Consider the following 11,302-nt stretch of genomic DNA (forward strand, 5'->3'; position numbering starts at 1 on the left):
TCTCTTTTCCAAAATTTCAAGAATTGCTAAGTATGCATTATTTGGAAAGATCCTAATATAAGAATGTTGCATTCAGCATTTCATGGAAATTTGAGAAAATTATGCTCTTTATTGTTGGCTTCTAGTGCTGAGTAAGCATATTCTTTCCTCCTAGGTCCTAAGGGAGAAATTCACATACAGAATTGAAGTTACTAGTTGAAACGATGTAATTTATTGTCAGGATGTTGCAACATTTTTATAAAACATACTGTTAGTAGTATCTCGTTCATTTTTCTTCTTCTTAGCTTATTAAAAAATGTTATAGAATACCAACTAAGTAAGATATAAATGTTCTTTACATATCTTGGTTGTTATTGGCTTAGTTCTAGCTAACTATCGCCATTTCAATGAAGCACAAACTGATCGATCGTGGTACCGGTGAGTGCGAGCACCTTCTCGGGCGTCATAGAAGTGGCTGTAGGAGAATATTACAGTAATAGTGATCATTTGAGTCAATTCTTGTGTTCTTCCAAACAAACTTACCAATCTCAAGCCATTCACTGGGCAAACCTGCATCGCGACGTGCGGCAGCAAGTGCGTAGCGCAGTGCGAATTGCACAGTAACACCCAAATTGTACGCCGGTTCACCGGTTGCCTTCGATCGGAGTACACCTGCAGGGTTGGAGCTTTTCTGCAACAACCGGACACGCATATCCACCGGTATGTCGCGCGCACTCGGTGGCTTGTAGTTCCACGTGCGGAAGTTCTTAAGCGCACCGGTTCCACGATCATATCGCAGCTCCTCAATCAGATGATATCCTAGTGCCATCACGAAACTACCCTCGATCTGACCAATATCTAGCAGCGGATTCATACTTTCACCCGTATCTTCGAGTATGTCCACACGCACTAGTTGCACCTGACCGGTAAGCACATCTACCTCCAGTTCGACCGCGCACAGTGCCCACACGGTGTAACCGCGCAGATCCGAACGTTTGGCGTTGTATGAGGCGGTCAGATCGATGCGACGCTGATAACACGTCTGCACGATTGCCTCCCATGGTGCGGTACGATTATCCTCCCGTATTGGCCGGATGCGTTCGAGCAGAGTTTCACAGGCGCGCCGTGCTGAGTATGCCACCAAATCCGTACTGATGCTACCACCCTCAATGAACGCGTTCGGTGAACCAATGGACGTGTGGGGTTTCACCGAAACCAACGCCAAAGGGATACCGAGTGTGTGGGCCACAACCTGTGCCACCTTCGTGTTGACACCCTGTCCAATCTCGGGTGTCCCGATGGTAACGGCCACACTACCATCTACATGGTAGATCGAAACCCAAGCATTCATACCACCAAAGTATCGGATTGGGTGACCCATTGGGACGATCGCAATTCCACGCTTTTTCCAACGGTTCGTTTCGTTGTGTCGATCAACAGCCGCCTTACGCACTTTGAAGTCCACCTGTTCGTGGAAGGTCGGTAACAGGGTGGTCATGGTACTTCCCGGCTCCATATTGGCGAGTCGTACCGCTTGTGGAGCGAGTCCGGTAACAAATGCCACATGTTCCATGATCGTTTCTATGGTCGCGATCGATTCCGCCGTTCCTGGTGATCGCAACCAGGTAGTGCTGGGTGAATCGGAAAGAACGCCCCGCAACCGCAGTCTCCAGCTGTCATCGCTGTAGCAGTTACGGAACGCTTCACGGAACAGCATTGTCATTGACTCGTAGTTGGACGCACCCAAGTCTTCGTGGTACGTGTTGGAAAGCCTCACGATACGTCCATCGCCCGGGCGTACATCCACCTCGTATTCGCAGTGGCCTCCAATGCGCTTCCCAATGCCCTGCATCGTAGTCTCGAACGGAACTACCATCCGAACGGGACGTCGGGAAAGATAGGACGCTAACGCACACGCGCTTGCGACCCAAGCTCCACGGGACAGCTTCGCTCCGTAAGAACCACCCACGGGGAGTACAATCACGCGTACACTGCTCTGGCGCAAGTGAAGTGCCTTCGCGATCGCTACCTGTACCATGTGACTCGACTGAGTAGCACTGTACACATCCATCCCGGTTCCATCCTCCGACGGAATGCAAAGGCAAGTTTGTGGTTCTAGCGTGAAGTGGGCTTGACTGCGAAAGTGACACCGGCCAGTAATTTTTAACGTACCGGACGTGCTTCCCGGTCTATTGTACGATCGTCCGACCACGTCGGGTTCAAGTGTAAGGAAACGATTCGATGTATTACCACTAGCAAACACATCCTCGATCGTCGGGAGGATCGGCTCACCATCAGGCTCTCCATACGACACCTTCACCATTATGGCTGCCTCTGTTGCCAATTCGTATGTTGCCGCAACCACAATACCAATCGGCTGACCATGGTACAGTACTTTCCCACTGCACAGAATCTGCTCCGGTACGTTCCGAAACGGGAAAGCAGTATTGAGACCACCTTTGAGTGCCGCAAAATCATTCTCGCCCGGGATATCTTTAGCGGAGTAGAACGCAACTACCCCGGGCAGTGCAAGAGCAGGCGACGGATCGATCGTAACAAGCTGACGACGTGCTACAGTTGCCAAAACGAACGCCGCATGCAGTTCATCCGGTTGGCTGGGTAGATCATTCACGTACACCGCTTCACCGGCCGTCTGCTGGAAGGCTTCCAGCTTCGGTAATGCTTGTGTTAGCGGCCAGTTGGACGGATACGTATCGAAGGACTGTGCACCGGTTGAGAGAGGCCGCTGTATGGCTGATCCACCGGAACGGACTGTCGGGTTGGCGACACGACGATCGCGTGGCGCAATGTGAAGCACAAAGCGGTACAGTAAGCCGACCGCTACCTGCCGCCGGTAAGATGCATCAACCGTTGGTTCCGATTGACCGCCGGCCAGTTCGGCATTTAGCACGGCAAGTGTCTCCTGCAGCACGACATTGTTGAACGGGTTCTTTCCCTCTAGGTATTGTTCGGTCCGGAAGGCACGGGAAAACTGGAAAGATAGGCAAAATGTTGCGCAAAGTTGCTCTATTAAAGGAGTATTTGTATGAACTAAAACAAAATGATTGGTTTCGACCTGTAGCAGAAGTCAAACGATCGAGTACCGTTCTACCGGTACTAGCTCAAGCCTTGGGCTCAAAGACTTGAAAGAATTTTGTGGTTATAAATGTTATAGCAAATTATCTTCAAGCTGTAATTAATCGATTGGCACTTAGATATAATAGCAAAGTAAAGTAATTCAGTTCTTGTAATATTTTTTGTTGTTGTTTGCTCGGTTAGAAGGCCTGGCTGTATCAAGACTTGTTTTACCACGTAGCAGGACAGTCAGTCTATGCTACTGGGGGACGGTCCGGATGGGATTTGAACCCGGTCCTACCGTGTGGACGGGCGCCGTTTATCACATGCACCACCGGGCTGCCCCTATATATATTTTTTTTATATAAAAAAAAGCTTTTTCCATTTTTTGGTCGGGTTCGTTGCTTTGAAGAAGAAGTCTTTTGTTTTAAATTATGAAACCATTTACAATTTGTTATGTAAATCAAGTCTTATAATAGCTATTTTTCGTTCGAAAACGAATAGAATCTGAATCATTAAAACAATACACATATTCCGTAGCCGTACGCCACGCTTGTTGCGTTAAATGCCCCAAAAAGCTCCACGTGTAATCTATGCGGCGATGTTTCTTTTTACGCATCAAACCAAAAATTAATACCCCATTAATTCCAATCAATAATGAAAACATATATGGAGATATTTTTTTTTAAACACCTACCTTCGGTCCGATCCCACCAAAGCAAAGGTGCGCTTGCTCGACGTTAATTTTGCGTGCGCACAGCCGCAACAGAAAGGCGGCGTTGACATGGGCGCTAGCATTCTGCGCCCTTGCCGCTATCTTGTACGTTCGAAACACGCACCGGTCCGAATCGAGCGGCGGTAGCGTAACGTTCAGCAGCACGCGTCTGTGCATGTTGAAGCTGAGAAACTGGCCGGGCAATAGTTTTTCCATCGCACCGCTCGGCGAAGCTGAAGGTGATATGAAGGGAAACGCGTGAAAGTAAGCAGTGGTCTGATGGTAAGTTCCCCTTTTTGCCTACTATTTTCCACTTACCAATCGTCATCTCAACGCCGATCGCATCAAACAGCACGTACAGATCGGACGGGAACTCAGGATGGCAATGCTTGAGCATCAGATTCCCTGCGATAGTGCCCACATGCCGTACCGCCGGATGTGCGATCTCCTCTACGTGTCGGGCCAGCTCGACACAGTACGTAAAGCGACGATCGGTACGTGCCGCTTCCCGTAGTATTTCAACCAACTCACTCAGCGTCACATTAGCACCGACGATGACGGAACTTCCGATCCAATAGTTGCGCAATTCCTCCACATTACGCACGTCGATAAAAAGCCGCAAATCCTTCCTTCGTCGGTAAACACCGTGGCCTGTATTACCGGCCACCAGCATGTACATTCCAACGCCAGCATTCTCCTCACGAAGGATGTCAAAAATTTCGTCCACAGTACGCACCCGAAACCAACGCCGTTCGGTTTGAGGAAACTGAAGGTTTACCGATTCATCGAAGTAACTCTTGGCCGAACACTCCCGCTCACATCCGACACAGTTCGCCCGGGGTAGCTCTTCAATGTCCGGTTGACATACGATACCGAGAGCACGGCGTGCCAATCGATCATCCGGCGGTGCATCAATTGCGAAGGATTTAAACGCATCCAGTATCGGTCGGTAGCCCGTACAGCGACATATATTCCCCGCGAGGCCTTTCTCCACGTCCTCCATCGTAACGCTACCTTTGTTAGCTTCGAGCAAGCTGTACATACTCATGACCATGCCGGGTGAACAGAAACCACACTGCGTACCATTAAACTGAGCCAGCCGCTCCTGCACCGGATGATAGCCGGCCGCTTTCGAGCCGATGCCCTCCACCGTGAGAATATCCATGCCATGGCAGGAAAACACCGATAACAGACACTAGAGCGGAAAATTTGAGAACCGATAAGCAACGTAGCACCGAAACGTACACATCAACTCAACTCGCAACTAACCGAATTCACCGAGAACGTGATGCGTTGCTTGGTAACCGGATGGGTATCGACGACGTTCACGATGCACACTCCACAGCCACCTTCGAGACACATAAACTTCGTACCCGTCAGATGTGCCCTGGTGCGTATGAAGCTGTTCAATGTTGCATCTATCGGCAGCTGGTCCGGGGTAACTGTCCACAGCACGGAAGAGGAAAAGAGATGCGAAAGCGTTGTAAATGCGTAACTGTAGAGCGATAGACGATGAGCATACCCTGGTAAAGCTTCCCGTTGATGGTAAACTTGATGTGCATGGCAACGCCTGACGACGCCGTTTTACTTTCACGCTGGTTTCCACACGCGGTACCGAGTGCGCAATTCAAGCGCAAATCCAAGACTGATGTTTGCGGACCGACTGACCAATTCAACTGTTCCCGCTACTGGCCGAGCTCGTGGAGGTGTAGACCCACTCCACACCATTATTGTACGCCTCACCGAGCACCTGTCCGGCGGTACGGCCGGGGAGGGGAACGGTTCGTCCTTTCACGTTTCACGAGCGGATAGAATGAAAAACCTCCAGAAAGTTTATACAGCAAACAGTATGTTTACGTTAGCCTTTTAAATAGACATGGACAGAAGTTGATGCGATTTTTTACGACTTAGACAGGGAGCTAAACGAAAAGATCGAGGTACGATCGGGGTACGCCACGCGAATCCGTCTGAAGAGCCACACGCTCGGTTGGGTTCCCGTTCGATGATTTTGAAAAATCGGTACCAGTTCCCCAGTTGCCTCGATCGAGTGCACATCGTTTTCCTTGCTCTCGGTAGTGGACACGTGTGGCAAGTGGATTATTGTTTTTTTTGTTGTTGTTTTGTTTTAATAACTGCTAAACTTTCGCTGTGTTTTTAGTGCGTGTGCGTGTCTTTGTGTCTTATGGCGGGAAACATCAATATGGATGCAGAGGTGCGCCTCACGATCAATGGTCAACGGTACACGGGTAAGAGAAATGATGCGAATCTGTGATCGAGTTTCATATGCGTGAATTGATCTGCAGCGATGGAATGCATCGATGGAATGTAGCGTTGGCAGTTAAGAAATGTCTTAATGCACCAAGAAGACTTATGAGTTGATCGGCAAGAGGTTGAAAAATGCCTATTTGAAAGCATCCAAAGCATGGACATTTCTCTTATGGGTTGTATTTTAATTAAAATGCCAAAACAACTCACAATTTTGTATTATTTTTTAAACAATTGTAATATTTCGTTATTTCTGATAGTTTATTTATCAAAATGTTTAATCAACCAAATTCAAATGAACAAACATTTATTGTCTGCAAGTCATTTGCTTCACCTGATTCCTCGAGAGGCCCTCAATAGAGAAAACATAGCTTTTTGATATCCATCAATGGCTAATGGCTGATCGTGGTGATTAGTCTAAATACCCTTAAACAAAAATCACATGTTTCTTTAAATATTCTTTACAACATCAGACATATTCGACTTGTGTACTTAGTCAAAGAATATTAACATAAATATTGATGTTTTATTTGATTACCTAACCAATGGATCGTGTCAAAATTAAGTTTCGCATTTAAAAAAACAAATGTTATACAAATTCTTTCTATGTTTGTTGAAGCAGAACGAAACCAAATCGCAAACTGCTGAAGGTGACCTAGTGTTAACATATTCCACCAGTGCGAGTAATCGTCACCGCGCTTTAAAGTTCTTCATAAACCAACAATTGATGTTCTCGTAACGCAATAGACCGTAACGGTCTGGTCAGCGACTACCGAAAATTGGGGATTTCTCGGTTGTAAAATCAATCATATATCACGTATGTACGCTCGCGATCAACGAAACTGCTTACTTTTCCTTTCTTGTTTATGATCGCTATCGTACGTCCAGTGCGTTCACACGATCGATTGACTGCGCGCTCTGTGGCGGCTACCATCAATTGTATGATAAACTTCAGAAGTTACCATTTTGTTACCTCGTTCTAGTAAATGCCACCACCGTCCCGCTGGACACATCGCTGAACACCTTCATCCGCAACCATGCACATCTGAAGGGCACCAAATTTATGTGCCGCGAGGGTGGCTGTGGTGCGTGCGTTGTCACCCTGTCCGGCTATCATCCAGTCACGCGAGAACGCCGATCTTGGGCAGCAAATTCGGTAAGTATCAGGATCACTAATACGTTCCAAAGTGTAAATGAAATGTTTTCATCCCTCTTTAAAAGTGTTTGGTAATGGTGTACTCTTGTCACGGCATGGACATACTCACTGTTGAAGGAATCGGTGGTCATAAAAAGAATTCATATCATCCAATTCAACGGCGACTGGCAGAGTACGGTGGTTCGCAGTGTGGTTACTGCTCACCGGGCATGGTGATGAGCATGTACAGTTTGCTAGCGTCCCGGAAACGTGATCCGCAGGAGGTCGATACGACGCTAGAACCAGCCCTGACCGCAGCTCAGATAGAGCAAGCATTCGATGGGAATATCTGTCGCTGTACCGGTTACCGACCGATACTGGATGCGTTTAAATCGTTCGCACAGGATAAGGACCAAGAGCCGCCTATTGTGGACATTGAAGATTTGGTGCGTTTCAACCCCAAGACTAATGATGCCGGAAAGGCGGCTTCAACGCCACGCAGTCTCACATTTGCAGATGGGCGAAAGTGGTATAAAGTGACGACACTTTTGCAAGCCTTCGATGTGTTGCATACGATCGCCAGCAATGACCCGTACACATTCGTGGCAGGTAATACGGGCCATGGAGTGTATAGACGTTCTAATCGGTTGAGAGTGTTCATAGACATCAGTGCAATCGAGGAACTACACCGACACATGTTCGACCGTGAACTCATAGTCGGCGCAGGCATTAGTTTGACCGAGTTTATTGAACTGCTGGAGCGAACCGCTGAAGAACATCTTAGCTTCACGTACTGTATGCCGATGGCTAAACATGTGAGGAAGATGGCCAATCTACCGGTACGCAATGTAGGCACAATTGGAGGAAACTTAATGCTCAAACATCAGCATCCAGAGTTTCCATCCGATTTGTTTTTACTCCTCGAAACCGTTGGAGCCACGCTGACAATTAGTAAGTGTCGGAGATACCTCAGTGAGGTAATAATCTGAAAGACTAAAGTCTTCTTCGATCTTTTCACAGTGTCTTCCGTCGAGGGTGATCTACTCAGCGTATCACCGCTGGAATTTCTCAAGCTGAACATGCACAAGAAAATACTGACAACCGTTCGACTTCCACCGTACGATCACGTCAGTAACACGCTGCGATCCTACAAAATAATGCCCGTTGCACAGAACTCGCGAGCCTACGTTAATGGCGCCTTCCTGTTGCAGCTTTGTCCCGAGCGAAAGCTCTGCACCGCCATCACCATCTGTTACGGTGGCATTAATCCTTCATTCGTGCATGCTCAGCAAACGGAAACATTCCTTACCGGGAAATCTTTGTTCGACGATATCATATTCGGACAAGCATTGAGGATCCTCGAGCGGGAACTAAAGCCGGACTGTGTACTTCCAGATGCGTCTCCAGCCTACAGGAAACAGCTTGCCTTGTCACTGCTGTATCGGTTTGCGCTCAGTGTACATCCTACCATCGGTCGTAGGTTACGAAGCGGGACAGAACCGATCGAACGGCCACTCGTTTCCAGCGGTCGGCAAACGTACGATACGTACCAGAAGCGTTGGCCTCTCACGCAGCCCATTCCAAAACTCGAAGGATTGGCTCAGTGTGCCGGAGAGGCAATATTCATCAACGATATGCCGGTGTTGCCTAACGAACTGCACGGTGCGCTTTTGCTGTCGAACGAAGTACAGGGACGCATCGTAACGATTGATGCTTCGGAAGCGTTAGCAGTACCCGGTGTACGAGCATTCTTTTGTGCACAGGACATTCCGGGCTTCAATAACTTTATGCCGCTCGAAATGGGATTTTCCGAGGTGGAGGAAATTTTCTGCAGTGGAGAAGTTCAATTTGCGGGCCAGGTTGTGGGGATGATCTGTGCCGATAGTTTCGAGCTGGCCAACCAAGCGGTGGAGATGGTACGAATCGAGTACAAACAAGCCGGCAACAGGATCATTCTGCCAACCGTACAGGATGTGGTCGATGCACTTGACTATAGTCGCGTCAGTGATCAACCGTACGATCGACACGGTGTACGTTATCATCTGTCCAAGGAAGGTTCGACCACCATCAGTGGAAGGTTTGATCTACGTGGTCAGTATCATAATCCGCTCGAAACACAAGTGTCCCTATGCGTTCCGCACGCTAACTCGATGGATGTCTACTGTGCTACTCAGTGGCTCGATCACGTACAGATCGCCGTTTCCCAGGCACTGCAGGTCCGCGAAAGCACACTTAATCTGTCCGTTCGACGAGTTGGTGGTGCGTACGGTGCGAAACTGACACGAGCCACCCAAATAGCGTGTGCTTGTGCGGTGGCAGCATTCCGAACGGGAGCACCGGTTCGTATGATCCTGCCGCTCGAGACGGCAATGGCGAGTTCCGGGAAGCGTTGCGGTAGTGTCAGCGAGTACGAGGTATCCTTTGACGGTGCCGGACGTATCAGTCGATTGTCGCACACCTTCATACACGATGGCGGTGCATCGAACAACGTAATGCTGGGTGGAATAACAAGCGATATGTTCAAGAACTGCTATCGAACGGAGTTTTGGAAGTTACGCACGAAGATTGCACGCACGGACTGTCCGCCAAACACGTGGGCTCGTGCACCCGGAACATCGGAGGGTATTGCAATGGTGGAAAACATAATGGAGCATATTGCGCACCGAACCGGACTAGATCCGGTAGACGTTCGAATGGCCAACATTTCTCGCGAGAATAAGATGCACTCGTTGCTTCCTCGCTTCCGGCGTCAGGTGGAGTACGACGAACGAAAGCGTCAAATCGAACAGTTTAATGAAGAAAATCGTTGGCGCAAGCGTGGCATTGCGATCATGCCGATGCAATACCCGTTGGAATTGAACTCGATGAAGAACGCCGTGGTTTCGGTGTACACTGACGATGGTACGGTGTCGATCACACACGGTGGAATTGAGATGGGTCAAGGCATCAACACCAAGGTGGCGCAAGTAGCTGCCCACCTGTTGGGTGTACCTATAGAGAAGATCGTTGTTCAGCCGACTGATAGTCTGCTGAATGCGAATTCGAACGCCTCCCAGCACACCCAGGCAACGGACGGTGTTGCATTCGTAAGTGTCCCAGAAGATGCTTCATGAGACTGAATAGCTAACAATCATTTTATTTGCCCTTGCAGGCTGTTAAACGATGCTGTGAGATTCTGCTCGAACGACTCCGACCCTATCGGGCGCTGCTACGACGGACCAGCTGGGAGGACATGGTGCGTAATGCCAGTATGGATGATGTGGATCTTCAGGTTTCATTCTACGCCACACCCACCGACATGCGTACATACACCATCTGGGGACTGGCCTGTGGTGAAATTGAGCTTGATGTTCTCACCGGCCAGGTGCTGGTGCGGCGCGTAGACATCCTAGAGGATGTGGGCGAAAGCTTAAACCCCAACATTGATGTGGGCCAAATCGAGGGAGCATTCGTGATGGGTCTGGGATACTATCTGACCGAGGCGTTAGTTTACGATCCTAAGAATGGCGCGCTGGTAAACAATCGTACCTGGAACTATAAGGTACCGGGCCATCGAGATATTCCGGTAGACTTCCGGGTATCGTTTTTGAGCAAGAGTTCCAACACGGGCGGTGTGCTCCGCTCGAAGGCAACCGGTGAACCGGCATTTTCACTCAGTCCTGTGGTGAGTTATGCCATCCGGAATGCGTTGCGTTCGGCACGGCGAGATGCGGGATTACCGGACACGTGGTTGCATATGGGTAAGTAGAAGTAGCAATACTGAGAATTCTTCGCAATGATTTTGAAATCGGGAATCTTTTCGATTTATAGGTAGTGGCATGACACCGGATAAAATATTTGCTCTGTTGGAGAATTCCATCGAACAGTACAAATATGAATGAGGATCATACAACGATTATCACAAATTTTGCTACCGATATAGAACATGTAACTTTACCTAATTTTATTAGAACGCCCAAACATATGCTAATATATAAACACAATCCCAACAGTTATGGCTTATTACATTGAATCTACTGTAAACAATACTTTATTAAATACGTCCTATCCCAGCTGTAAAATTTCTCTTTTATTTTATGTACGTTTAGGATATTTAAATTAAAAAAAAAATGAATTTTAAAACCAAACAAAAA

The 11,302-nt window shown here is 48.2% G+C and overlaps 2 protein-coding genes across 2 annotated transcripts; one reads left to right on the forward strand and one right to left on the reverse strand.

Annotated features, from left to right (window-relative positions):
- Nucleotides 1-53: 53 nt before the first annotated feature.
- LOC125770889 (uncharacterized) lies at nt 54-5,519 on the reverse strand. Its single transcript, XM_049440946.1, has 6 exons — nt 5,292-5,519; nt 5,039-5,211; nt 4,088-4,964; nt 3,752-4,002; nt 523-2,971; nt 54-454 (listed from the first exon to the last, which is right to left on the reverse strand). The coding sequence occupies exons 1-6, from the start codon at nt 5,329-5,331 to the stop codon at nt 384-386; spliced, it is 3,861 nt and encodes a 1,286-aa protein (XP_049296903.1). The 5' UTR covers nt 5,332-5,519; the 3' UTR covers nt 54-383.
- A 24-nt stretch (nt 5,520-5,543) lies between these two features.
- Nucleotides 5,544-11,286, forward strand: LOC125770891 (uncharacterized). The gene is made up of 6 exons (XM_049440948.1): nt 5,544-6,015; nt 7,018-7,190; nt 7,256-8,120; nt 8,190-10,255; nt 10,321-10,909; nt 10,980-11,286. The coding sequence occupies exons 1-6, from the start codon at nt 5,952-5,954 to the stop codon at nt 11,048-11,050; spliced, it is 3,828 nt and encodes a 1,275-aa protein (XP_049296905.1). The 5' UTR covers nt 5,544-5,951; the 3' UTR covers nt 11,051-11,286.
- Nucleotides 11,287-11,302: the final 16 nt, after the last annotated feature.

Source organism: Anopheles funestus, chromosome 3RL, assembly GCF_943734845.2.
Source record: "Anopheles funestus chromosome 3RL, idAnoFuneDA-416_04, whole genome shotgun sequence".
Classification (NCBI taxonomy): domain Eukaryota; kingdom Metazoa; phylum Arthropoda; class Insecta; order Diptera; family Culicidae; genus Anopheles; species Anopheles funestus.